The sequence below is a fragment of the Haemaphysalis longicornis genome, unplaced genomic scaffold, assembly GCF_048455015.1.
Source record: "Haemaphysalis longicornis isolate Haplotype H1 unplaced genomic scaffold, Haemaphysalis longicornis Haplotype H1 scaffold_2, whole genome shotgun sequence".
NCBI classification, from domain to species: Eukaryota; Metazoa; Arthropoda; class Arachnida; order Ixodida; family Ixodidae; genus Haemaphysalis; species Haemaphysalis longicornis.
The window spans coordinates 129129660-129157258 of NW_027526295.1; the positions used below are offsets into that span (position 1 = coordinate 129129660).

Sequence of the window (27599 nt, forward strand, 5' to 3'; positions counted from 1 at the left end):
ACAGAATAATGATACTATTGGCCTCCCTGACTTTCAATGCACTACAGGCGTACAAGCGTTTTGAGGGGCTCATTTATAGGTTTTGTTTCGGGGCTTGGTTGGTGCGGACATTTCGAAATTTCGAAGGAAAGGGTGTACAAGGTGATGCGACGGCACGGGAGGATGTTGCACTCTTCCTTCTAAGTGTAGCGGTGAAGATTTTAGCTGCAAATTTGTCCGAAAATTGATGTTCTTGCGGCAAGACTGCATAAATCTAGAGTTCAGAAAAAAAAAAAAAAAAACGTCCAAACCTTTCACAATTGTTCGCTATCTTCAATAGCCAGCACAGGCAGTCTGTTTTACTGCCGTCACATGAACGGCAACGTTAGTCAGTGGGGCTCTTCGATTTACAGTCTCGAACTCACCGCGGAGAGTCCGCGGGTAGTCCTAGGATTCCCCGAAGCCATAGGTATACATGGGAAAATCGAATGCCGGTCTTCTTCTCGGGGAGTCCGTGGCGAGTCCGAGACTGTAAACCTAAGAGCCCCACTGACTAAAGTGCAATGTTGACCGCAGTCCTGAAGGGCGTTCCATACTAAGTGTGCTAATCATTTGAGTAGCGTGGATTTTTGGGCTAGTTGGTTCACGTACATAATTTAAAAAACTTTGCGCTAAAGGACGGGACAAAGGAGAGAACGTCGGTGTCATTCTCTCCTCTCTTCCGCCCTTCAGGGTAAGGTATTTTAATTACGGGCCAAACAAGCTGTGCAGCTTTTTTGTAGTGCATACAAATATCCCAATCTCCAACTGGGGGGGGGGGGGGGCAGTTCCCCCCCCCCTTGGAGATTGGGATATTTTGGCATAGGCTGAATTCCGAAAAAGGCATGCATTTGCAACGCCAGGAACGCCTGTGCACATGTATTCCATCTATTCCGCATATCCACTAAGATTGCATTGAAAACACCAGTGACATAACTAGAATAAACAAGATAACCTTTATTAGTCACGGGACTTCACCCGCGGCAAGAGGATGATCTTTATAGTGTTTAAAAGACCTTCTATAAAAACCCACATAATCAAAAAAGGGAATCTAAAGTACGCTACAAAGAAACAAAAAAAAAAACAAGTAATGGCAAGCTGGTGCAAAGAATGAAATCAATTGCGTGCAGGATAAGTATTCCCTGAAATAGGTACTAATCAAAAACATGAAAAGGCACAAATTCTAAATGCAAACTTTCGAAACATGGCAAATATTCGATCAGTACAGTAAATAATAATCTACAACATATGATCTGCGCAATCGAAATAGACCATACTTCTTTAAAACAAACAAACGCCAAGTCCGTCCATCAACAAGAACTGGTGTGTCTCACAACGGGATGTCATGGATCCGACAACCGTTAGGCCTGACGGATGGGGTATGCGATGAACGTGCCACTCTGCCGACACTTATCAGATACTTGCCACTCTGCAGATACTACTGGTTTTTTGCGGACATTGTTTCTGGTCATATTTATGGGGCTATGAGAAGCAAAACAAGAGACGGTGGAGGACAAAGCTACATTGTCCAAAAAAAGAAAATAAAAGAAGCTTGCCGAAACCCGGGATCGAACCAGGGACCTTTAGATCTTCAGTCTAACGCTCTCCCAACTGAGCTATTTCGGCGGGGCGAGAGCGCGACGTTACATACCCTGCCGGGCGTCGCTCGTGAGTTGCGTAATTTGCACAGATAACGAACGCATTCTTCCAGACGTTATAAGTCGCAGTCGCCTGAGCCTGCTCTGTAAAAGTTTTGCAGCGGGCTGTACGCCTAGGCTGTACGAGTGCGTACAAGGAGTCAGTGAGCTGCGAGCCACGGTGTATTGCACGGGCGAGTGTTTGGAGTGACAATTATAACATTGTTATTATGACAATATAATTGCTGCAATGACATATACTAAACAAGACCAACATCAATAATCGAACTATGTGGCTATACCACATCACTTCAAAATGGAATCTGACAGGCGGGGGATATCGAAAGGCATTTACCTAATAGGCCCTTTCAAAATAACCCTGAATTTTAACGACGCTTAATTGCTTTAATCGGCACGGGTTCTCACGATCACCATCACACAGAGGGAATGTCTTACAAATAGACAGGGACACGTGCAATGGTCTGATTTTGGATTTGCATAGGAAGGGGGATAGCGCGAACGCAGTCCCCCACTACCAAAAATTGCATGCCCCATCTGCCCCAGTTTGGGGTAGTGGCAGGGGTCAACACGAACTCAGTGCAATGCCCGCGTCTCGCCCTGGGAGCTCCGCCTTGAGGATCACGGATACTCCGGCACCAGGTAAGTATGCTCAGAAAACGTCGCGCTTCGCTACCCCACCCAGGGCAACATGGCGTGTGATACCGGGGGCTGAAGGCTAGCACATAAAAATATGGCTGCAATGTTGACAATGTCACAATAATTTTTACACTTGTATAAACCAGTAGACTAATTACTAAATAACTTTTAGTCTGTCCTGCCGTTTGCCGTAATATGTGGGTGACCAAATTTAAAGAAGGTACAGGAAAATAAACGCAAGCAACCCTGGTTGACATTCCTGGGACACTTTGCAACTGAAGATGAGAGCACGTGGCGCCGCATCGCCCTCATAATGGCAGGAAAACCTGCTATTGTAACATTTCACAGCTGCAAGCTTATGTGCGTGTAACGTTTCGGACGCGGCTGACATCCACGCGTGTGAGCCAAATCTATTAGACGCAGGTGCACGTTTGTAGGCTTCCTTTGAGATAAAAATATGTTCCATGCTCAATAAGTTACCGCGACTGCTTTTAAAGGTAAACAGAAGTGCACAAAATGGACACCTACTAAGCAGAGAAAAGCTACTGACTGCGCCGTTGCAAATATTATGTATGCTAAAAACAGAGCCATCATGAGAGAAAAAAACATTGGAACAACGCAAGAAAATAAAACCGATTTAAAGATGTGTGACAGGCGTGAAAAAACCTGAAATAGACCTCAATGAAGGTTTCTACAAATGTTACGGCACCCCCCGTGAAAGTCGAAAGAGCATTCCGAGCATAAAATCATAATTTATAGCTTCATTTTTGACTGGATTAGTAGATTCTAGCTGCAATCGACAGCTTCTGACTAGAAAAATTCTTAGTCTAGCTATAGAGGATTATTTCCAGCTTACAGGTTTTTTTTTTTCTCCCAGCTGGAGGGACAAACGCTAGCTGGAAGTAGTACCTGCCAGCTGGAACAACACCTCATTCCAGCTAGAAATGTCCTAGAAACTAAATTTGTAGCTAGAAATTCTGCCTATTTCTAGTTAGAAGAAATTGCTGGTTCAATAATCCAGCCAGAAAAAATTACATTTTCACCTGCCAAGCTTCGTCGGCCGGAAATCAAACCCAGGCTACAGGCAGGTAAGTACTAGTCAAGATCTACCACCGCATCACCAAATCTGGCATTTACTAACAGCATGCATCCCTCACACGCTGCCGAGTTTCTCTTCGGTGTGCTGCGCGCCACAAGAGTGCTCATTTTAAAATCTCCTGCGACCGTTTGGTCGAAATGTAAACTTTTCAGTTTGCGTTGCTATTTTCATATTTTAAAATATTTTTTATTCAGTCTACATTCATATTTAATTTGTGAGCGAGACTGTTTCCGCTTCATCTGAGTTGTTGGGTTCCATCGGTCTGGCAAGTGATCGGCAAAGCATTTGCGAGTGTTTATGAGACTTGCGCGCGCTTTTTTTTTAAATGCAGAGCATTGCAGTAACTCACGATGTGACCCGTGTTGACGTCCGTAGTCGTAGTCCGCACCGTCGTTGTCCGTACCCCTCCCCCTACACTATATTAAAAAAAATACTATCCGGCGCCTGGTTTCAATCCCTCGACCCTGCGGGCGGAACGCAATGTAGTACATGGTGCTCTACCCACTGCGCCACAAAGCCGACACAGAATGGGAGGCTACGAACGCGCCTTATATCATTGACTCATTCAAATTACTGCTGACGAGCGCTCTCTCGTCAGCAGTTGCCACAAGTGCAACAACATTAACGTAACGCAAACTACTTAACGTTGTGCGCCCCCGGAAATGCTCTGCATTTGATCGTGCCCCTCACGAGGGGGATGTTTCACTGCGTCGCCATGCGAACAGTTTGCTATTATAGTTTCCGCCCGCTCCGGTCGGTGTCGCCACGGTTCAAACCACGGCAGGGGAGCTGCGCGGGCGTTCGTTGATTGGCGTGCGTTCCGGCGTGGTGGTTTGATTTTTTTTTTTTAACGCCCGCGTGTGCGATTGCACGCCGCCGGCGGCTTCTGCGTTGGTCAGAAGGCGACTCGTGCCGCACGGAGCAGTGGTAGGAGCCAGATGACTTTCGCCAATAAGGAGGCGCGCACTGTATGACTGGCGTTGACGATTACGCTTACCACCGCAGAAGATATTAAAGGGCAAAGCCCCTTAGGGGCTCGGGCTATTGGTGTCTCATGTCGTCGTCGTAACTGTCGTCTAATTTAGTCACTGCATGTACTAAAAAGAAACACCGGGACACTCGTTTATGCCTCGCGCTAGAGAGCTTCGTGCTTCAAAGACACCCAACTTTTACAGCAAAGCTGTATACCTCTACCCCGGAACGGTTTCATCTCCGTTGGCAAAAATACCAAGGCGCCAAGAATACACTTATACACTGCATGCTTCGCCCCTCCCCAGATTAGTGGAGATGACCCGGGATTTTAGTACACATTTTTTCCCATGGAGATAAAACGTTCCAGTGCGAGGCGGTGGAAAACTAGTATCCCGGTGTGCTCTTCTTGTTTCAGTCTGCCTTGCTTCTTTTGCTTACCTTGGCTGTCTTTGATTCTCCACTATTCTTTTCATATTTCACCTTTAGCCTTCTAGTCTTCCTTAGCCACTGCGTGTTCACGCTTTCCATGTACCTGTCCCTAAAGTCTTTCAACTGTCCACCTGCATTGATTCATTGCTCTCAACCTCCCCTCAAAACATATTTTACTCCGAGCTTCTCCAACTTCCAACGACGCCCAGCCAATATCTCCCTGCACTGCTTCGTTAGTTGCTTAACCATGTGCCCATAAGGTCACATGGCCCACAGTTCTCTAGTTCGCTTCTCTGGTTAGATTGGGTCCTGAAATGAGGACGCCACTCTGCTAATTTATTTCTCATAAATACGTTCACGGTTCATCCTCTCTCTCTCTCTCTCTCTCGCTCTGCTAGAGAACGGGCTGCTCAAACTTGGTGGAACAAAAGTTGGTGTTGCTCCTGTGGCCCATATCCCGAGGGGTATTGGCCAGAAATCGGGAGCTTCGAGGCGCACTGATGACCGCTTCCCAAAATTCACAAAACTGTGAACTGCAAATGTAAAATTGGATACAAAAAGACGTAACTCGCGCCATTAGGTGGAGAAATGAAAGCGCAGAAAATGGTTTGAATGATTAATTGATTTCGGGGTTTAAATCGCCGAAGCTATGAGGCGCGGTGCAGTGGATGGCTCCGGATTAATTTTGACCTCCGGGGGATCTTTAACGTGCGCCGAAATCTCGACACACGGGCGTTTTCGTTTTTCGCCGCCATCAAGAAAGCAGCCACTGCGACTGGGATCGATCCCACGTCCTTGGGCTCAGCAGAGGGAAGAAAGACGCAAACACGGTGTAGTAGAGAAGAAGCGCCACTCGAAGTAATTCGCGTCACAAGACGAAAAAATGAATGCGAAGAAAGATACGTAAATACGATGTGCAGCAGTAAAGGAGTTGCTAAGAAGTAACGCCAGGCTTTTGCCATCATTAAGTGCCTGAAGGGTTTTGTTTTTAGTTTCAACCGTTCCATACAAATTAGAATGGTACTGATCGTCTACAGTCGCACAATTCAAACTATTAATTGGCTTAGCTTTGCCAATTACGCATCTTTGCTCAGATAAAAGGGCGTACATTTTTCGGTTGCGCACTCAGAAATTTTTATTTTCTGGGCAGAGTAGAAGTGCAAAAAGGGTAAGGTGATGACTCCCACTTAACACTTACCACATGGAAATATATGCTAGAACAACCGTTGGTAATGCAACTGGCGCGCTGATCAGCGTTGTTCGCGAGCGAGGTATGTACCTCTGGAAGCCGAGTTTAGCAGACGACATCGCATTGGGCAATGGATGATCACCGCAGTCACGTGGTATTTAGCTTGTTTGCGAAATAGGCTTTAGTTAGGTGTTTCACAATCTTGCAATTTGAATGTAATTTCTGTAACAACTGTGATGTTGTATGTTTTCTTGGTATGTATTATTGTTTCACGTAATAATTAAAACCTTACTTGCAACAGGTCACCTTTCAGAACACAATTTATTTCAGACCAGAAGTAGCGACTAAACTTTTGTGCCTCACTGGACGAAACCGTCACAACGAAATGCGGGTCGAGAGGCCGCGACGGGCACAGTCAGCATGGTACACGTGCATTGTACGTTATCTCAGTCCTTTTACGGTGATGCGTAAATGGTGAGGTTATGCATGTGTCGGTGCTTTTCTCCTTACCTGTGCACAACTAAGTGTTTATAAGGTCATCTAGGCTGTTCATTATTGAATGGGATAGATTTTTGTCCTGCATGAAAAAGGCACTACACTTCGTAACTTCGAGGTGCTTCTTCCCAAGCGTACATTTGTAGTTCCCACAGCCCATTTTTTTTTATGGGCGCTTTCCCAAGCGGCGCGTATAACGTTTTGCAGTGCACTTTTCACCCACTTCATCAGCTTTCTTCCAGCACTTGCTTGCCCCTCGTGTAGTGTTTCAGCGAGCGGTTTGAAGTGCTCGCTGGAGCTACCCGCATCGCGCGGTGGTCTCTGTGGCTGTCTCAGTGCGCCCGTGGCTCGTGAGGCGTGTTTTGGCGTGCAGAAAACGCCCCATGCGGTTCACGCTGATGCCCACGTAGACAATTAAAGGAGCCATGAAGACAAAATACAAGTTAGGTTTATTAGAAAGACTGCTTTGTCCCGATAACAATGATACCAATATCATCGCAATCTTCGAACAAATAACGGAGACATGAAAGAAAACGTGTGAAGCAGTCGCAACCCCCTAGCCAATTTCCCGCAACTTTTCTATGACGTCACGGCACTTTGTTTGTGCGATTGGCGGCCCCCTAACTGACCTGTCTCGACGACACATGACTGGTGGCTGTAATGGGGGCTCTAGTTCCATTTGACCGCATCACTTGAATGCTAACGTGCAGTTAACGAACTGAAAATTGTTTTATTGTTGGCCCGTATGACATCATTCTTACTCATAACATGTCACTGTGGTGCAAAATTTGAAAGTTTTTGAATACTTTTTGCTTTTTTTTCGTTAAAAAACATCTTTTGTGGCTGTAATGGAGCTGAGTAAGATATATCCTAGTTCTTTCAAATTAAATGAAGTTGTATTTTCTCTTCATGGCTCCTTTAAGCTCTGACAAACAGAAACAGTGTACCAGCCGTGTGTGCGCGCCACGTTTTAGTTCACAGGACTGCTTCAAATGGCTAACACTCATTTTAACTACGAATTTCAATGTAATGAAGTAAATTACGAGTTTTACCGACTTCGTTACATCGCGGTTCAACTGTATTGGTCAAATCTGCAGAGCGAATAGCCTCCAGACCACTTCTGAGCCGGCACAAGTGTTGTTCAAATAAATGAACTAGAGAAAACAACCTTGTCGTCTAAGTATACAAGACAAGCTGCCATTTCAGCTCAGCGAGGATGGTATTCATCATGCGCTGGAATGTAGCTGGCGCAGAGCATAGGCCGAAGGGGAGGATCGTGAATCCTGGAGGCCATCTGGTGTCACGAATTCCATCTTCTCGCGGTCACACTCGCCAAATTCAATCTGCCAATATATGGACTTCAAGCCCGGGGATAAGGAGGATTTGGCATCACGCAACCAGTCCAACAAGTCATCAATCCTTTGGAACAGCTAAACATCACGTTTCGTCATACTGCTTAGTCGGCGGTAATCAACGCAGAAGCGAACCGTGTTGACTTTTTCCCGGACAAGTACGACGGGCGAGGCCCACACGCTCTTCGATGGCTGAATTATATATATACATCACTTGTGATACCGTCGCTGACAATGATGCGCAAAGCCATGCCTTGCTGATGTTCAATGTGTCTCTCTATGGCTCACTTTGAGCTAAACCTGACTCTTGATTTCTGCAAATCAGTAACTGCAACATTTGCTTGTAGAAAGTCCATACCAAGAAATAGGTCTTTCAAACATTTGGGCAGCCCAACGAAGGTGCTGATGTGTGTGAACCGCTTGATTTTAATCCATGCCATGCACCTACCCACAGGACTAACCAGGTGGCCTTCAGCAGGCCAGTCCAAAGTGTCGGTGTCTTCTTCAGTGCCCAGGCGAAAGTCTTACTTATTACAGAATGGTCTGCAGCAGTGTCGGTCAACACAGTCATTTTGTGGTCATCGATTTGCACAAACACGTCGCACGTTACGTGTTGGGTGGTGCAGCTACCGGTCTCCATCTGGTCCCTTGCATCTCACCGTTGTCATCGTCGCAGTGGAGGCTTTTCATAAATGTTGACGCACATGGCCTCACCTCCTGTGGCCGCTGAGTTCAGTTTCCTCAGCTTTCAGGGCTTCGCAATTGATGGTTGGTGGAACTTGAGGTGAAGCGTGGACTCGACGATCCGTGTTGCATGGGCGATGGCGGACGAGACTCTGGGAGTTGCGGTGCGAAGACATCGCGGCATCCGGCGAAGTAGTCGCCAATCTTTTCAGGCGCTCCCAATTCCTTCGATACGTAGCATTTGGTGTGAATCCTCACAACCTGACACGACAATAAAGGCATCCGCGATAGACATGCCCTGCTCCTCCGCAATTTAAACACAGTGGAGTGCGGTCAAGAGTGCGCCACAGGTCACTTTTCCGGGGTTGTGTTTCCGCCGGACATGACAGGCTGCTAAGGGGCCTGGGGTTGAGTGGCGGATGATTCCATGCGCCGTGTAGCATCATCTACTGCAAAAATACAACAAAAGAAAGTGTGGCTCCCTCGTGGCTCCGTGAGTGCACGTTCCTCGTGGCTCCATCCGAAGTACTTTATGGGGAATAGCAGAGGCAAAAATGGGTGTAGAAGGCAGGAAAGAATAAGGGCTTTGAACCTTCCAGAGGTCATGTTGGGGGCTATTCTGATAAAAAGTTTTACCAGAGACAAAATTTCACCACTCTCTGCGCTCACGGTGCATGACACCAGGTAATTTTATTTACAAGCTTAGACGTTCAACCGAGTTGAAAATGGCCCCTACATATGCTGTCCATTGCGCCAAAAGTACAATGTAAACAAGCATTACAACCAGAATGATGTTCAGGCTTCCCAAGACTCTTGTTTTCCTTAATTGAGATATTCTGAGGAATGGGGGCAAATACATCAGACTAGTGGGACAAGGCTTCCACTTGAAGGGCAGATTTTTTTGCCTCTCTGGTGTTCGGGAGAAAGGCTGTTCTGTCCTGCAACCTTTCCTTGAGCAGGCCAATCTTCCATTCAAGCTCTGCTGGAAATAAGAGAGAGAGAAGAAGTTGAGTTTGACAGTGATTTATGCAACATTGATGTAAAAACAATGATGAGACATGCAAAAAGGAAGAATACAAAAATATAAGACAATTTAATGATACAGCAGCCTTTGTATCAATGCTGGAGTATCAGATCACATACTTCATGTAATGTGCTCGCAAGCACTGAAGAACATATACAAAAAAATTAATGTTGATGTAATCTATTAGAGCAGGCATGTTGATGTAATCTATTAGAGCAGGCAGACATCAGGCTTTCACTGCCCAGTCATTAATTCTTGCTAAAAAAAAGCACTGCGTAAGTAGGCATCAAAATAGGCATGCAGCATATTGATCCCTGCTCAATTTTTGCAAAGATAGATGCACTGGCAGTTAAACAGCAGAACTAGAAATGTCTGCATTCAGGTAGTATGTTTTGGCTGTCCACCTCTCAAGACCAACATAAATGAAACCTTGATGTGTATAATAGTGTAGTTAAAACAGCACTTTTCTATAAACTCGCATTTGGGGAATTGCGCACTGGGTGTTTTATAATGCCACTATCATTCTGTCTTCACTCAAGGTCTCTTGGATTCCACAACTGCAGCTTGCATTCACCACGCAACGTGCTTCCACTTACACTGGTGCTACGTATTCCCACTTTAATCCCATAGCTTTCTACTTCGTGAATGTCTGGGCAAATATCAGTGCTAAAATAAATAAAGACATGGCCACAAAATTTAACAAAGTTTGAAGCCCCTTTCACCACATACAGTGATACTATTGGAGCCTTTTTGGAGCTACATTGGATGGGCATCACGCCATTATGTTTTTTTGGATCCATACAGCATCACTTTGCTTTGCTTTGGACTTGCATCGCGTTCCTTCGCACCACTTTAAACTCGTTGTTTTCAAACAATGCTGTGCTTATTGCCGCACAGAATCAATGTCCCACAAAGAGCGCGTTGGTGCAGGATAAGGGAAAATAAAACAGCACTAAAAATGATGAGAGTCAGCAATAGCAACACAGTACAGTGCTGTTATCCCTCCGTCTCGTCACTGCCTCTTGGGCTGTTTCACTCTGCCTCATCAGTACATCCCCTGTACAGATGGCGAATGAAAGCCACACAGTGCCATAAATTCCTATGGCAACCTGGGTACAGCTAACCGTGGGCTAGCCCCACAGACGCAAGTGACATTGATGCCCGCAGAGGTGCCTGCATACAGACGCAAAGACCCAGTTTAAGCAGACACCCAGCCTCCGTAGTGCGCTATCCCATGGTGCTCGCGACTGCATTGCACGTGGTCCATAAGCTCCCTCACATGCCATGCCGCTGTGATTGAAGCAGTTGTGTGTGTCACGAAAGCGCTGTAACCTTCAGCTTCTGGCCGCGAAGATCCCCACCCTCTCATCAGCCAGGCAACCCTGTCCTCATAACTGGACGGAGTCATGCTGGTGGAACGGCCTGTAACGATTTTCAACCTCTCCCAGAGTACCTACGTGGTTGTATTATGACTATTTCGGATGCCACAAAAAATTTCTGTAGAAGAAAACCTAGCAAATTTTCAGTGCCACCGCCAATTGGGGACAGTTAGATGTAGTTGGAGCAAGCATACTTGTAAGATTTGAAATCTTAGTAGAGGCGAGATTTATGCACGCTTGGTTTTCCCCGGTTCATGTGTAAGTGGCGTTTTAGTTGCGCAGCACACACTCATTACTTGGAAGTTCCCCAAACTGCTATATTCCCTCTTTTCACAATTTTAAAAGCTCAAACGATGAAAGGTGTGGTCTACAAACAGAGGTTGTGGAGCATAAAGTTTGTGACACAAGATGCACTTGGCATGGGAGGCGAGCATGCAATGATGGCACGTACTCAGGTTGCATAATCAGCATTTCATCTTGGAATGTGGGATGAGGCAAAGGGGGCCTCAAATGCAGTTAAAGCCTCCATTGCTTTCACCCTATCTTCTTGATTAAACCTCTTCACGCGTAAGCGCCTGGCCCCAGGGCGTGTGGAGTACTTTCCCATTGGAGACACTACTGCATTACAATCTCTTTACCCTACGCCAGAAGTGCAGTGGAAAACTCTCCTGTTCAGCCATCATAGCAAAGCCTACCTGTCAAACCTGCTTCAGTGACACTATTTTGTAGCCACAGACCCTTCCTGAGGGAAAATTAACCACGCGCAACCACAAATACAGGGAGGCACTATCGCCGATAATGTTCAGACAGGCCAGACCAAGCAAAGCGTGTAACCAGGTGAGCGCTTTTTGTTAGGCACTACTTAGGCAGTGCTTTTGTTAGGCAGTGCTGTCATAAATGCTAACAGTACAAGCAGGCCTAACCATCTGATGACATTACTGCAGCTACACCAGGCTGAACTAACCTGCATCACTAAGGCCACAGAGATCCACGTGGGATCACTTTTGCTGCTGCTGCTGCTGATCTTGCTGGGGTGGTGATGACCCCTCTTCCGCCTCCCCCTCCGCCTTAGGCAGAGGCAGGTGGTAGAGCCTCCTCTCGCGGTCCCCGATGGGCGCTGGTGCGCCGCCCAGCAGGTCGCGACCCTCGGCCGACTTGGGGAAGGCAATCACGTCCCGGATGCTCGGGGCCCCACAGGCTATGCACACCAACCGGTCCACGCCTGGAAGCAGCACCCAAGAAGAGGGGAACACAAGGCCACTACGATAAGAACGAGACTTGGGGGGAGTTCAAAAAGGGCGGAACTTGAGCGAACTTTCTATTTGAACGGCACCTGTGTATCGTGCTCAGTGGTTGATAGGCCTATGAGAGGTGTCTGTCCCTTGGTGTAGAGTGCGTGACAGAGATTAAGATGCAATCAGGCAATCCGGGTAGCTAAGCGCCAATGCTTGACGTGTTCAAGGCAGATAGCCAAAGGCAAGGTCCTGTACATGCAAGGACTGGCAATGAATAACTATGAGCGGGACATGACATTGTTCGAGAGCAACAAAGTGAGGTGCTGGAATGTTGCAGTTAGCACTGCATACTTTATTGTTAGCCTTTCGCTCGTTGCAAAGTGTACGGCGCTGGTCAGTGGCAGGTACATATGAGTTCCTCTTAAACATAAAATGATCACACATTTGTGTTGTTTACAGGCAATGCACTCAAAGGAGAAAAATTACAGGATAACCCACCAAAAATATAACATATGTATAAAGCTGTACTAATTTTACATAATATTACATGATAAAAGTGCTTTAAAAGCTGCCATTCTGCTTGTGGCCTCCTTCATGCCAACTTCATTACATCGCGTGTGATGACACACTGGCATCATCTATAAAACCAAACTTATATAAGGCGTCTAACCGCAGTCTAACTTACTTAAGCTGTGCATGAAAAAAACAATTGATACCAATTTAAAACTAAGAGGCAAACAAAAATTTAAAGACTGAAACACTTTCAAAGCCCCCTGCAAACCAGTACAATGTATCTGAGTTAGTTTATCAAATACTTTCAAAGCCCCCTGCAAACCAGTACAATGTCTCTGAGTTAGTTTATCAAGGCAACCACAGCTGGCATGCGTTGTTTCTTCTATTTATGGCCTTAACAAATAAAGGCTCAAAATTTTCATGAAATAAAGGGTTATGGGAGGTGAACTTCGCAGCACAGGCAAAAAATAGATTGATAAATTTTCTCAGTGTCCCTTATCACAGGTTTAGTGAAACCTTTGGGAGGAAGTGAAGTTTTTGTTCAGCCCTAACCGTTCGAAAAGCCGTGCCAACGCACCAGTGCTTAGCTTGCACGGGACGTGCGAAAAATTTTGTTGAGGTGAAAATTCATGGTGACGAAATCTCCCCAACACTTGTTCACTCCCAACACCGCAAAAGAGCAAGAAAAATACACCCGTATATTTTTGGCATCATTGACCACATAATGCAATCTTTAGAAAAAGGAGTGACGCACGTTTATTTGGGTAACAAAGGTACCAACGGTTATCAAACTGTTTCCTACTCATACGTGAAGAGTGTGTTACAGGGGAAAGAAATCCAATCGCAACCAAGCTGATTACTTGCAGATAGCTGCTAGGTCGTTGGAAGCCGCCCTCTTGCTTATGGCAGGAGAGTGCCTGTTATCTTATCCTCTGACTGGGCACGGCCGCATCTAGCTTATTTAGTGGATCTAGCAGCATCTGACCTTCAAACACAAGTGGACGCTGGCGCGCTTGCGATAAAGATAGGATAACGTCGGTTCAAGACCGAACAGGAAAACATTATTTTCACTTTTGACTTTGAACAATGGTAGAAGGAAAACTGCAATGACAACTGCTCGCAATGCATACACTGCGGTGCAGCGCCAGCAGCGCACATTCGTGTCATGATTTCAACTGGATAGGATTGGCTGTAGCACCGGCTTGGCAAACTGGGCCTGCGCCTCATGGAAAGATGGCCAGCCACATCGTTATCGCCACCAAGCAATGGTGTCCATCTGTGAGTGTTTATGGCATGGCGCATGGATGACAGAAAAGCTTCTTCCTCCATGCTATGGAAGAAGAACACAGTTAGAAGATGGCATAACGTCACGCAGCCAGCCATTGTAAACCCACCTCCGTGAACGCCGCTTACTCGGCTGTTTCCCTTTCCAGAGCCGCTGGAGCCAGCCCAGCCCATGACTCACAGTTGTTTGGCTGGACGTAGCTTTTAGCAGGCCTCCCCATATTCGTCTGCTCAGTGCTCTCTTCTACGTGCGTGTATGCATGCATGTGTATGTGCAATTAGCGATATATTTTACATAGTTCATAAAATAGGATAGAGAAGAAATGATTACTGGCCAATGTGGTTCAGGATTAGGCATTTTGTCTCAGAAACTAGCATGCACATTCAGCCGTAGCAATGTGTCAGCAGCGCGTGGCGGCCAATACACCCTACTGTGCGCTGTCACATGGCAGGGTCACGTGGCATAGTGATGTCCCAGCAGGATTTCATTTTACTGCTTATGACTAGGCTTCCCACTTCGGCGCCATGTCCGAACTTTTCTTCCTCCACAGTTTATGGATTGTGGTGTGGGTGCACGTTTTCAGTGAAACAAAGCGTTTTGGATATATAAAATGCTACAAACGGCTGGTGCTAAGCTTATTGCATCGTAAAATAAGTGTTCCAAGCCCAGCTCCACTGAGTGAAAATTTCGTTGAGGCGAAAACAAGCCTCACAATAGTTCGTTGTGGACTTTGTTACATGGACTTCTACGGGTAGGTGATGAGTAATTGGAAATATTTCAAGCAGAGTTCATTATGGTGGGGTTCGACAGTGCAACTATTCAGCTTCCTCCGACTTTGCAGCTGTCACTGCATACCGCCGTTTAAGTGATCCTGAGCAGTCGCACCATACATAACACGTAAAACTAAAGTTACGAGAGTTAGTTTTTTATGACAGCCCAAGACATTTTAGTAGGAGCCTTGCAAGAGGGCTATAAAAGCATGCTCATTAGGAGAGAAAACTGACCGAGAGCTATGCCTCCGTGTGGGGGTGCACCAGACTCGAGGGCTTCAAGCAGGTGACTCAGCTCTCCTACGTCCTCCTGCATCACAAAGCAGCGATTAACACATTATTCATGTGTCTGCCCGTTACACCTCATGGTGACTAGATGTCAGCCCAGTGGCTAAAGCATAGAAACTTAGAAAGCAATGAGCTGTGAAAAGCACACATACACTTCTAGTGGGGTAAAGTGGTACCCACAGGGAGAGAAAAGTGAAAGCAAGCATCACTTGCAAGTCTGCGCCTAAGTGATGACAAGCAAACAGCATCGATCCCACACACACAAGCTGAAAGGCTGCCCTTTAATTTTTCCCCAACAGCAGAAACTGCACGAACAGAGAATTATTTGCCCTACCCCTAACAAACTTTATCTGTCTGCTCCCTCCCTATCCCGTCACTCCCTCCCCAGCGGTTCCAAATTTTCATGCCCTGCTCTCCCCTTTTGCTTTCCTTGGACATTTTTCTGTTCCTTCAACCTGCAGTTCTAAATTCTCATCCATTTGGTTACTCCATCTTTGCTCCAATTCCTTCCTTACACTTCTTACGCCACCACTCCAGCCACCTCTCTGTCACCTCTATGGCCCTGAAGTTCAGGCTCCCCACAAAGCCTCCATTAAAGTTGTGCCCTCATTGTCATGGTGGCGCAGTCGTATATCTGTGCAGTCTGTGGCAATACGCCCTACGGTTTCCTAATTCCCACACCAGCATACACAGGTTTCATCCTGTTGCCTGTGGCTCTCCACGTATGGTATGTCCGTGTACTCAGGCCCCCCACATGTGCTTCAAAGAGCGATGCGACGCCCTGCATGCTGCCACAGACACCTTCCCTTCCGATTTCCAGTTTCTCTGGCCTGTAGGCCTCCAGGGTTCATTTTAGTTTCCATTCTCTCTGCCTAAATCATTGCCTCTGCTGCCTTTACCTGCTTTTTAACCGTTGCGTGTCGGAGGAGGCTCTCCTTCCCTCACCTGCAGTATGTGGGTGAGCACGTGCCTTTGGGTGGGAGCATGGTGGATGCGTATGGAGCCCCCCGCCACCTCCCAGCCGTTGAGCACCAGGTCGTAGTGCTGACCCCGCACCTGCACAGCATACGGAACACACTGCAACAACGTTCTTTCACCAACCCCTGGACAACCTCTTCAGTGCAACGTCTGAGGTCAGGTATGTTTGTGTGTTGCTGCCGCCGGCCGCGCCGCGCGCAGCATGCGGGTGGTTCTGCGGCAGCGTTCAGAGCGCCTGTGGCGTGCGCGGCGCGTTTTCGCGAGAAGAAAACGCTCCATGCCAAGAAGGCTACGATATTGTACGACAACATTCTGAATGTGGCTTAGCTTGTCTTGGCTCCACATGTAGTCAAGATGCAGATCTGATGTCAATGGCACTGCGATTTGCCCAACGAAACCGGAACTTGAACGCAGTTTTGATATTCGTTCACCCCGAATACTTCAAAATATGGGAAATATTAAATTCGAGTCGAAGCGAATTCGAATACTGTAATATTCGTTCGAATATTCGAAGCCCCCGAATATTCGCACAAGCGTACTACAGGCACTGTAGATGCCCCCCAAAAATAAAAGGCTATCTAGATCCCATACACGCCTTATATAAAGTATGTTTTGCCAGCACTGTAGCTGACACACACCCCTGCCACAATATATTTGTAAACTTTCACCACCACATGTGCCCCTTTACTTTGATGAAAATCCAACTACAGTAAAATCTCGGTGATACGAATCTCGCGGGACCACGAAAAATATTCGTATCATCCGAAATTCGTATGAACCAACACAGACCAAAAAATTGGGCACTAAAAAAAGTTTTCGCTTACTTCTTTGCTTTTCTTTCCCGCGAAGAAATTCGTGCCGTTTTTCTGCTTTTTTTTTCAATCTCTATGTCGCCGAGCAGCCCTTTCTGGACTTTCTTCTCACTCGCGGTGCCCAAGCTCACTACACGCTACACTGAACCGCATGGCGTGTTTTTGCACGCGATTCGTGCGCGTCGGCGCTGCGCGCGCGATATTTTCATGCCCGTGTCGGTGTTTCCGCGCCCGTGGCCACCTGTCTCTCGGTCAGAAAATGACGCGCGCGGCAGTGGGAGGAGCCTGACAACTTGCGCCAATTAGCGTCACTGAATTAAGATTATTAGCGGGTCTAGCGCCAATGGCAGGTGCACGTCTCGTGGCAGCAGTTTCGAAGCGCTTGAGACAGCCAGCTGGCTCCGGCGGAGATTAGGCTTAGCACCCTGGTAGATATTTCATGGGTGCTTTCACTAGCGGCGCGGGCAATGTTTTATAGCATCGTTTTCGCTCGTAATATTAGCTAATGTATTACGCAAGAAACTTCGTGTTTGCTTTGAGCGGCATGTTAAAGAGCGGTTTAAAGCGGTCACTCGAGTGCCCCGCACCACTTCGCGACCGAAGCCACCGCCTGTTGCCGCGGCCGGCCGTGCCCCATGGAGCATGCGAGTGGTTTCGTGGCAACGTCAGCGCGCGTGTGGAGTGCACAGCGTGTTTTCACGAGCAGAAAGGAAAACCTCGGCCGTTCCTGGAGAACAAGCGACAATGAGGGGAGAGAGAGCCTGTACGTCGCCGTCGCTTGCTCGCTCAGCAGTCGGGTGCCTCGCCGGCTCGTTCGTATCATCCGCTGGGCCACGCAGGTCCATTCGTAAGAGCCGAAATTTTTCCCATTGCAAACAATGCAATTTCGCCGGGACTTATCAGAAATTCGTATCATCCTGAAATTCGTATCGCCCAGAATTGTATCATCGAGATTCCACTGTAGGTGGTCAAAGCCCATACAGATTCCAAGGACCGAAAAGCCAAAAGGAAGTCTGCAGGGCCTCCTCGAGGCTACTTACCGTATTTACTCGCATAATTTACGCACCCTTAAGTATTTTTCCAAGTTTAGAGAAAAAAAATTTTACTCGCATATTTTGCGCTCCCTGTCTCGCCTAAGAGAACCCATTGGCACGTGCGCACAAACAAGCACGCTTTGGACGGCGGCATGGCGCATGGGAGAGCAGTGATACACGATGCTGCGCACCAATAGTCCCTTCATTCTTTTCTCACTTCTTCCTTTCTCCGTGTCTGGGTGCGCCTCCACTCCGGCTTTCCGTGACGGAGCGCAGGCGAGGAGGAACATCCAGGCATCCTACCCGGCTACATTCCCCTGCTCTGCCCTTCCCGACACATGCACACCCTTCCTCTCATCCTTTCCGCTGGGAGTCGGAACTGCTCGAGCGTGTGCCTTCCTCCTTCTTTCCTTTCTTTTGCGCCGAGAGAACTCGCACACAACACACACAAAGGCAGACGCGGAGTCGGAAGCACTAATTTCTGCATCGGAGGTGTGAGAGGGCGTATCAGCCCTGCCGCGGTGTTGCCTTGCTGCCTCTTCTTTCCTGCATTCGTGCTGCGAGAGAATCCTCTGCCTCTTTCCTGCGTACGCACTGCGACGGAATCCTCCCTTTGTGTTCACGTTTTGCTGTCGCCGTCAGTCAGTCACCTTTTGCTAAATTAGCGATAGGCTACAATAAGTATACGGCGAAATTCAAACTCAGTGTCATTGAGTTTGCTGAGAAAAAAGGGAACCGTGCCGCCGCAAAGCACTTCAACGTGAACGAGAGCCACGTGCAGTATTGGAAGAAGCAGAAGAGTTCCCTCCAAAATACCAAACCTGGAAGGAGGGCGTTTCAGGGACCAAAGCAAGGAAAGTTTCCTGCCGTGGGAGAAGAGCTGTTGAAGTATGTTCGACAGATGAGGTCGTCCTGTCTTGCCGTGTCGTGCGAGATGCTACAGTTTGAAGCACGGAAGATTGCGCATGAGAAAGGGATCCCTGCTGCGGCATTCAAGGCGAGCAGAGGCTGGGTGACGTGCTTCATGAGACGCCACCAATTGTCTCTCAGACGGAGAATGACCCTTTGCTAGCGGTTACCGCAGGACTACGAGAAGAAAATTGTGTTGTTTCACCGCTTCGTGATTGGATTACGCCAAATGGGGGACTTCATGTCCCAGATTGGGAACGCTGACGAAATGCCACTGACGTTCAACATGCCGCCCAACACCACAGTGAGCGAGAAAGGCGTCTCGTCTGTGCCCATCACGACCACTGGCTGCGAAAAACAACGCTGCACAGTGATGCTTGCCGTGACAGCGGATGGCCGCAAACTCCCGCCCTTCATCATCTTCAAGAGGAAGACAGTGCCCAAAATGAAGCTGGGGGCCCGCATTCACATCCGCGCTCAAGAAAACGGGTGGATGAACGAGGAGCTGATGCAGGACTGGATCGACACTGTCTGGGGCAAGAGACCGGGGGCTTTGCTGCGACTGCCATCGCTGTTGGTGCTCGACAGCTTCAAAGGGCATCTTGTGGAGAGTGTGAAGGAGAAGTTGTGCGACATGCGGACCCACCTGGCCGTTATTCCGGGTGGCCTAACATCTGTCCTGCAGCCCTTGGATGTGTTGGTCAACAAACCCTTCAAGGACTACGTGCGCAAGATGTATGTCGAGTGGATGGCCGGCGGAGAGCACGGGCTCACTCCCACTGGGAGGATAAAGCGACCGCCACTGGAGACGGTCTGCGAGTGGATCGTGGCAGCGTGGGACATGGTCTCGCCCAGCATCGTGGAGCACAGCTTCAAAAAGACGGGGCTGTCGAATGCACTCGACGGAACTGAGGACGATGCGCTGTGGGAGGACAGTGATGGCGGCCGTGACGACAACTCGGAGTCAGATTTCTCGACGAGCGATTCCGACTAGACCACAACCAGACTAGACTTTTGTAGGTACTTTTGACTGTGCACTTTCAACTACTTTTTCTGTGTACTTTTGACTGTGTACGTGTTTAAATAAACGAATATCGTTCGCTTTTGCTATCATACTCGATTTTCTCTTATTTGTATAGTCCGCGTTAGGACCGTTTACACATTATTTTGGACTTTTCGCAATATACCCGCGTAATTTGCGCACCCCCTTTTTGAGGCCCTAAATTCGCGAAAAAAAGTGCGCAAATTACGCGAGTAAATACGGTATCTAATTTAAAATGACTTGGACGCCCATGCGTTCTGTTCTGCTACCAGCAAGCCAATGGCTATCATCGACGCAACGAAACCGCAACACAAATCTTGGCATCACCCCTCCTATAAAATGTAAGTATACAACCACGGGCCCAGCCTGTTTCTGTTCCAAGGTGGGGCAGACTGAGGAACCGGCCAGCCAAACGGTCCCCACTCACCTTGAGGGGATCGGTGTGCAGGAGGTGGGCGTCGTCAGGGTGGGGTGCAGTGAATGGGTGGTGGCTGGACTTCACGGACCCTGTGGGGATAATACAAACACCGGTGGCATAAGCCACAGGATGGCCACCACAAAATTTTGATTTCGTGGACTTTCGCATGCACCTGTTGCATCCGATCAGAAAGACGGAGCCAAAGATCACAGACACACGCAGACTGTTCACTCACAGACATTAAAATGTCATCACTTAACGACCGCCCCAACTTGTACCTTTCGGACTTTATGCCAAAGGGCATACTATCGCAATTACAAAAAAAAACACTGCCCCGCTGTCTTATAAAAACCACTTCCCTGTTCTATTTGGCAAGGTGCGTCATAAGGTCGCCACAGACACAATCACACTGCGTGGAATGTTGCCTGACCACGGAGTAGTAAGAGTGAACTAGCCAACAAAAATGACATAACTCTGCAAGTAAACAGCACAAGGTGGAGAAAACGAGAATGTTGGCCCGCTCTTTGAGCAGGTTTTAATGCACGGTAAAGCCCCTGATGGGGTCTTTCTTCCTGGCCTTAAAATAAGACACACACCAGATTGTGCAAGAAACAAAAAAAAAAAGAATTTAATCAATACTAAAGGGTCCATATCCAATATAAAAGGACAACAAAAAGATGGTAAGAGGAAACAAGAACTATTCTGCCGATATTGTGCCATATTGTGCCGATATTCTGCCATATCCAATATTGTGAGGGGCTAATGACAGTTCTGAGTAACAGGCTACCTAACAGTAATCCAATGGCGTATTGTGGATGCCATGGTGTGGTGCCAGGGACCACACTGTGCTACCCCTTGTCCTCATGTTGGAATATTCAAAATATCCATGTTTAATGCAGAAGAGCTTCAGTTGAAAAATTTTTACGAGCAATCCTGAAGACAACTGCATTTTAAAGAAAACTTTTGTTTCAAGAAAAAGAACAGAAGTTTCCGTATTCTTGTGGTAGTACCAAAGTAGTTGCGTGGGTTAGCCAGGAGTGCAACAAATAAGACGGTAACGATAATGAGCTCATCATCACTGTACGTGCTCACCTTCTCTTTCTAAACCTCCTGCGGTGTTAGCTTGAGTATAGCATGGGCTGCTCTACTGAACGATTCCCCTGGTGGCCCTGGAATTGTATGGCGGCCTCCAGTGCCACTTTTTTTCTGCCAGAAAGTAGCTCCACATTTATGACAGAATGCCTCCACTATGTCTTCTCTTTTCCCGAGACTGTCTCATACAGGGACTCTTAATCACGGGTACATTGTGCACCATTTTATTTAAGACTTGGTGGGGAACTCTAATGGCAGAACCGGCATGGACATGTGATGTACAATACGCAGCAAATAAAATGTGAACACTCAAATATGAATCAGAACATGCAAAATTGAAAAATACTGTTCGTTGAGGTCTAATAATGGGGCGCGATTGGTATATTCGGAAAGCCACATTTCGGGACTTTGTGTTTGTAACCAAGCCACGCGTCATTTTGACATGTATGGAAAGACCCGCCGCGGTGGCCCAGTGGCTGAGGCGTTGCGCTGCTGAACACGAGGTCGTGGGTTCGATTCCTGGCTGTGGTGGCCGCTTTTCTGATGGGGGTGAAACGCAAAAACGCCCGTGTGTACGAGATTTCGGCGCACATTAAAGATCCCCAGGTGGTCAAAATTAATCCAGAGCCCTCCACTACGGTGCGCCTCATCGCCTGCGTTGCGTCGGCGCATTAAACCCTACAATCAATCGACGTGTATGGAAAGAAATCGCGCTATTTGCATGTTCTGATTCATATTTTCGTGTTCGCGTTTCATTTTCCGTGTATTGTACATTGCCTCTTGTTACTAAAAGTTACCCATGCCCCAACTGTGTGCACTTTTGTGCTTGCGCTTGGCTGCACAGGTTTGGTGTTGCACAAAGTTCCCACCTTATAACCTTACAAGTTCCCACCCCAAAAGCCAGACGATTTAATGTGCTTTGCAGCAAAGGAAGCTTTCTGCAATACCTCGAGGGCTTGACAGAGAGAAATGGATGCGAGAGAGAGGGAGGCAATGGATTTAACTGCATTCCAGTGTCAAAACCTGTGCCCTAGTGCATGTCGTAGGCACAGTTAACATCAAACTGAAGCTCCTAATGTCCAGGTTGGTGGGTGCAGCCTACAAGCAGGTGTGGTATGTGCGTGGAAGCCCTGGCCCCTCACCTTCGTCGTCAAGGCAGAACAGGGGGAAGTCGGTGACCCAGAGGAACCGGAAGTCGTTGGGGCACAGCCTCTCGGCCAGGCCGCTTTCGCACAGCACCTCGTGCACTTCAGAGCGCAGACGGCCCAGCACTTGCCTCTGCGTGAGAGAGGGAAGGGGGGAGGCACAGGGCTCGCTCATCCACACTTAGAAAAAACAAAGAAATCTGCAAATACTGGGTAAAGCTCACTCTGCCATGCTTTATCAGTGATCTCTTTGACTGGACCTCCATTCACCAAATGGTGACAGGCTCCTAGCAGAGGAGGACTTGTACGAGAGACGTTCTACTTTAAGACTACTAGGAACAACGTGTACATGACCGCTCCCCATTCTTATGTAACCTCTGGTTGTTTTTTCTTGAATGTGTAGCAACGAACGAACCTCACACATTTGCCGATGGGGAAGACGGCAAGCACAGGTTATTGGATAACACAGTTTCATCCTAATATATACCAGAGGTAAATCTGTCGCTGCAACCGTGTGCTGCCAAGGGCACCACCATTGCACCTAGCAACATTCCTCTGCTACTTGGCTCGGCCAGTCGCATGGCTTCTTTCCATTCCTAAAGCCAAAATCAACACAAAAGGATAACATTTTTTTCTTGCTCGTCTCGCATGAAGCTTGTAACGAATCCATGACAAATAAATCTTTCGGTGCTCCATTTTTATATTACAAAACGACCTTACAATAATGCGGCTGTTTTTTTTTTTAATCATAGGCAACTTTCAAGTTTGTTGGTGAGCCATGCCAAGGAAAAGTGGAACATTCCTACCCTGTAAATGAGGGCACTGAAAAATGGTGTTAATGTGGGCTTGTTGGTACATACTTGAAGTTTGATAACAGCGCTAAGACAGGACAAAGGGGTTAGCTTGTTCAAAGAACTTTGAAGGAGAGCCGCTGCGCACGCCTTTTTGGATGATATCATTCTTCCTATAGGCCACTGGATCACCAGGAGAGACATTTTGCGCCCGATCCTGGGGTGATTAAAGGACACATGCCTCAATGACTCCCGATGATTTCCGGCGCATAGCGGCAAGAAGGTGCTGGTCGGAGGAGCAATTGCCAGCATACCACACGAGGCTAGGTCCATCCATTAATAAACATCATCACCACCACCACCAGGAAAGAGAGAAGGCGATATAAGACTCAGCGCTGTGGCATGCTCGCTGAAGCACACCTCACCTAGACACTAGCGCAACATTTTGCTCTAGTACATATTAGTATGAAACTTTGTTGGACTACAAGCAGAGGGGAAAAGTGGCGGTCCCAACAAAATGCTAGCATGTATTCAGTGCGAAACATCAAATTTGGCTGCTATGCCTAAGTGATGGGTCTGCTGGTCTCACACAGGGAAGGGTACTGACAATCACATACGGGGACTGGGCAAATACCATCTACGATGGCCCACTAGCTCTCGCTACTTCAGCAAACAAACAAGCCTACAGCATGAGCCCGTAAAAGCAGTACCAGTGCAACCAGTCAGTCCGCTGTCCTGGTCTAATCAGAAAAGATGACAAGCATTTTTGACCACAGGCATTCGATTCAATTTCAGGTCACTTACAAAGCAGACGGGCACTGAAGGTTTGGGGTTAGCAGCAAGATACCCACCCACTCGTAAAGGAGCAGCAGCAGCGAAAATGCATCACCGACCATGTGGTAATCCATTGGTTCTTCTGAGGACTTGTACACTCTCCTCACAATAAACTAGAAGCCAGCACTGGCAACACTTTAGAGTACTTTGTGGCTTCAGTAATACCAAACATTTTTCAAAAATGCTTGCGAGAAAAGGTTTCCGGAATGCACTCTGTTATCAAAGACATGTCGAAGTTGCATTGGAACCTGCATAAGGGCCGTTTCAAATTTTTGTTGTTTCCACTCCATCCTGCCGAAACCTCGAGTGGCAGTAGTAGCTGGATGAACCAAGAAAAGGCCGCTTGGGCGGGTCTACATAAACAGAATCTTTCAGTGCAACACAGCGCTGATAAAAACAAGAGTTTGCTAAAACAATATGAGCATCAAGACTCCTGCTCCCCACCCCCTCACATCGTTACGAATTCCGCAACTTGTCCTTCACAAATCTCAGTATAGGCATCTTAAAAGCCAATTTTCTTTGACAAGGCCCCACTCACCGCTGATTCAGTGGGGCCAGCGCATAGAAGGAGCGAGTCCCCAGGTTGAGCCTCCACCATGGCCGACAGCTGCCCTTGCGCCTCGAAGGAGAGGAGCTTCTTGCCACCTGATGGCGACTCTTGTTGTGCAGACAGCGGTACCTCTGCCAGTACTCCCTGCGTAACGTTTCACCCTATTAGCATGGTACGTAAGCTCCTTTATTGCAAGGCACTGCTGGAATTGGTAGCGTAAAAGAATGCAATGTGCATTTCAACTAGTCTGGGGGTACATTTGTTCACTGACGTAGCACGGCATCAAGCTGTCCATTATTCAGTTCTGAGTGAGAATGAGGATGAAATTGGAGCAATTTAGTGATCAGTTCAGGAAAACAATGTCCAGTGGAAGACTAGACGATCTTAATTATGTCCCCGCTTGCATGAAAAAGGCAAAAAAAAGAGCTTTTGGGGCTGTGCACACGCACTGCAATTAACTACTTGCTATGAGAGAGCGCAAGGCATGTGACTACATAGAAGCTGCAAATGCTGCAGCCTGCTACTACACTGCAACTCCATGAAGGACACATTCAGCTTTTCTTTTATGTTTCCACAAGGCAAGGGAGGAGGTGACATCAGAAAGTTGGAACAGGGCGCAAGCCATTTTTCAGCACCAGATCAGCACAAGGACATCAGCTCCTAAACAGGACCCCCTGCCCCCATTTCCCCCTGTTGCCACCAACTGCACACAGTCAATCAATGCAAACAGGTGCCAATGCGCCAAAGCTACAACTATGCAGCTTACCATAATGAATTTATTAGATTACAATCAGTGACATCATCTGTTGTGACTGTTCCTGTAACATTCTGTGCTGTTCGCATACTTTTCGCATGACCAACCTAGAGATCGGTCATAAGCGAGAGCAGCAAAAATGTGACGAATGTCCACACGGCTGCCACTGTCACAAAAGAGAGTGTTTACTGACAACATGACCGAGCTAGATATTCTGGGGTTCGAAGGAATGGTCAGAGGCAGCTTGCTACTTCGGTAAGCTCGTTGTACTTTATACGTTGTACTCATTGTACGTTGTACTTTACCTCAACAAATTTTGCTGCTTCTTCGTTAGTTAGGCTGTCGTCGACGAAACGAAGGCAACGTGTCACTGCCAGCTTTTGCCACGTGAACTTCACAGCCAAAAGTTCACTCTATGAACAGTTCCAAAGACTGAGCACGCGCACTACACAGTCCATATCCAATTGATCCAGCTACCATGCCATAATGTCGCATGATAATACATTCATGTTCCTCGATAGCACAGTTCATGCCGCTCTTGTTTTCTCAGAGCTAACAAGTTATGTCCTGCAGCATGTTCTGCAGTGCTACAGTGATCTACACTGCCAACTACGGTGCTTCCCATAGCTTCCTGACATCTACCAAAACTTTTAAAAACAAAGGCAAATTTTTGTTTAGCACAAACCTACAGCCACTTCAGCACCTTAGCCAGCCAAGCAAGTACAGTTGAACCTCATTATAACGAACACTGATATGGCAAATTATCGGTTCTAGTGAACTAAATGCGAAAGTTGGTGTGTCAGGCTTAATTTAAGTGGCACTTATTGTTTTTATGACGAAACCGAAACTGCAAGAGCTGGGCTCGATATCGGTGAGAGCAGTACCTGATATCGGCTGCAACGAAGAAATATTTTGTTCGCTCAAAACTCAAAACTCAAAGCTGGCGTGGGCACTGTGAAAAAACTTGATCCGGCTCAGACCTGTGAAAAGCCACCAGAAAAAGACCCTATTCTTCTTGAAATAAATAGCAATGCAAGCCTGTATTGTCAAAGAAACTTTGTTCTTTCATAATTTCCTGTTCTCATGCTCCAGTTCATTTAGTTTAAAATGCCACAAGAAGGCAGGTAAGGATTCCTTAGTTTATAGGGGTTTTAATCCTAGGATAATGCGTTTTTGTATCCAGGGTATTTGCGCGAGCCAGACTGCTGATTTGTTAGAATCAATTTTTACATCTACTGTTACGAAGAATACCGGGTATAACGAACTAATTTACTGCCCCGATACTACTTCATTATAACGAGGAACAACTGCATTGCCAAAGGTCAGAGTCCAACCAAGCACCTAGCAGCAAGCTTTTTCCCCACAAGAGTGGCACACACAGTGGGAAAGCTAACTCGGGCAGGAAGACAATTTAGATGTTCCCCTGCAAGGAAGTAGGGTTGCACTTCTTCCCATGGCTGCAGGGCGAGTACAATGATGCTCGCATATCACTGAGATCCTTCACCAGACAACACTGGTGCACACTGACCTGGAACTGGAGCTGTTGCCTAGCCAGCTTCTTGAACGCTTCCATGTGCCGTCTTCGAAGCACGCCCTGCAGTCGTTACCAAGTGTTGCAATAAAGAAACCCATCAGGTGCCAGCCAGGGTGGTGAGTGTTGCCACTTTGAAGCTTTTGCTTCACAGTTGTTCTGGGGACACGTGCCCTGTTTTGACTCACAGATAACATGAAGCAAAGAACAAAGACAGGGCCCCGAATAATGTCTTTTAAAAAAGCTTGTTTAGGGGGGATACTGATCTTGAGGATACTTTTGTTCTTTTTTAACCTATGCAATTGAGTTTCACCTATTTAGTGAACTTTAACACACAAAGCACAAATATGCAGTCTGTTTTGCCTATTTTGTCTAATTTTAGAGTTAGCAGCATTAGCAGAATTTCTTGGAAACTCTCGTTCTCTCTTTAACATCAACACCTCGCTACATTATACCGGACAGACTCCACAGAAGAATCCAGTGTGACATTAAACGCTGGATGAAAGACAAATGCAGTTAATATTTTGCTAGCGGACTAAACCAACCGCGTAGTGTGTATACTGACCGCAAAGCCGCAGTGTTCAGCCAGGGTAGCAGCCCAATTTTTAATTCAGGGCCTCTTGTAATCAGAAAACGAACAGTACCAACCTTGTACCATAGCCCATTCAGAATCTCAAAATAAA

The 27599-nt window shown here is 47.2% G+C and overlaps 1 protein-coding gene and 2 non-coding genes across 4 annotated transcripts in view; all 3 read right to left on the minus strand.

Moving 5' to 3' along the window:
• Window positions 1–1571: 1571 nt before the first annotated feature.
• On the minus strand, window positions 1572–1644 carry Trnaf-gaa (transfer RNA phenylalanine (anticodon GAA)). Its single transcript has one exon. It is a non-coding gene; the product is annotated as a tRNA-Phe (tRNA).
• Window positions 1645–2159: 515 nt separating this feature from the next.
• On the minus strand, window positions 2160–2323 carry LOC144171218 (U1 spliceosomal RNA). Its single transcript, XR_013322892.1, has one exon. It is a non-coding gene; the product is annotated as a U1 spliceosomal RNA (small nuclear RNA).
• Window positions 2324–9192: 6869 nt separating this feature from the next.
• The window catches only part of LOC144169209 (aspartate--tRNA ligase, mitochondrial-like), a 59340-nt gene continuing 40933 nt past the window's right edge, over window positions 9193–27599 (minus strand). Inside the window, exons 11-18 of one of the 2 annotated variants that reach the window (XM_077698250.1) lie at window positions 26914–26979; window positions 24620–24775; window positions 22454–22589; window positions 20229–20308; window positions 15972–16082; window positions 14973–15048; window positions 11900–12157; window positions 9193–9511 (exon numbers count right to left, since the gene is read on the minus strand). In XM_077698250.1, coding sequence (XP_077554376.1) covers window positions 11934–12157; window positions 14973–15048; window positions 15972–16082; window positions 20229–20308; window positions 22454–22589; window positions 24620–24775; window positions 26914–26979 — 849 coding nt within the window. In that variant the 3' untranslated portion in view covers window positions 9193–9511; window positions 11900–11933. Of the gene's footprint in view, window positions 9515–11899; window positions 12158–14972; window positions 15049–15971; window positions 16083–20228; window positions 20309–22453; window positions 22590–24619; window positions 24776–26913; window positions 26980–27599 lie in introns of both variants that reach the window. The other variant, XM_077698249.1, reaches the window with a different exon arrangement.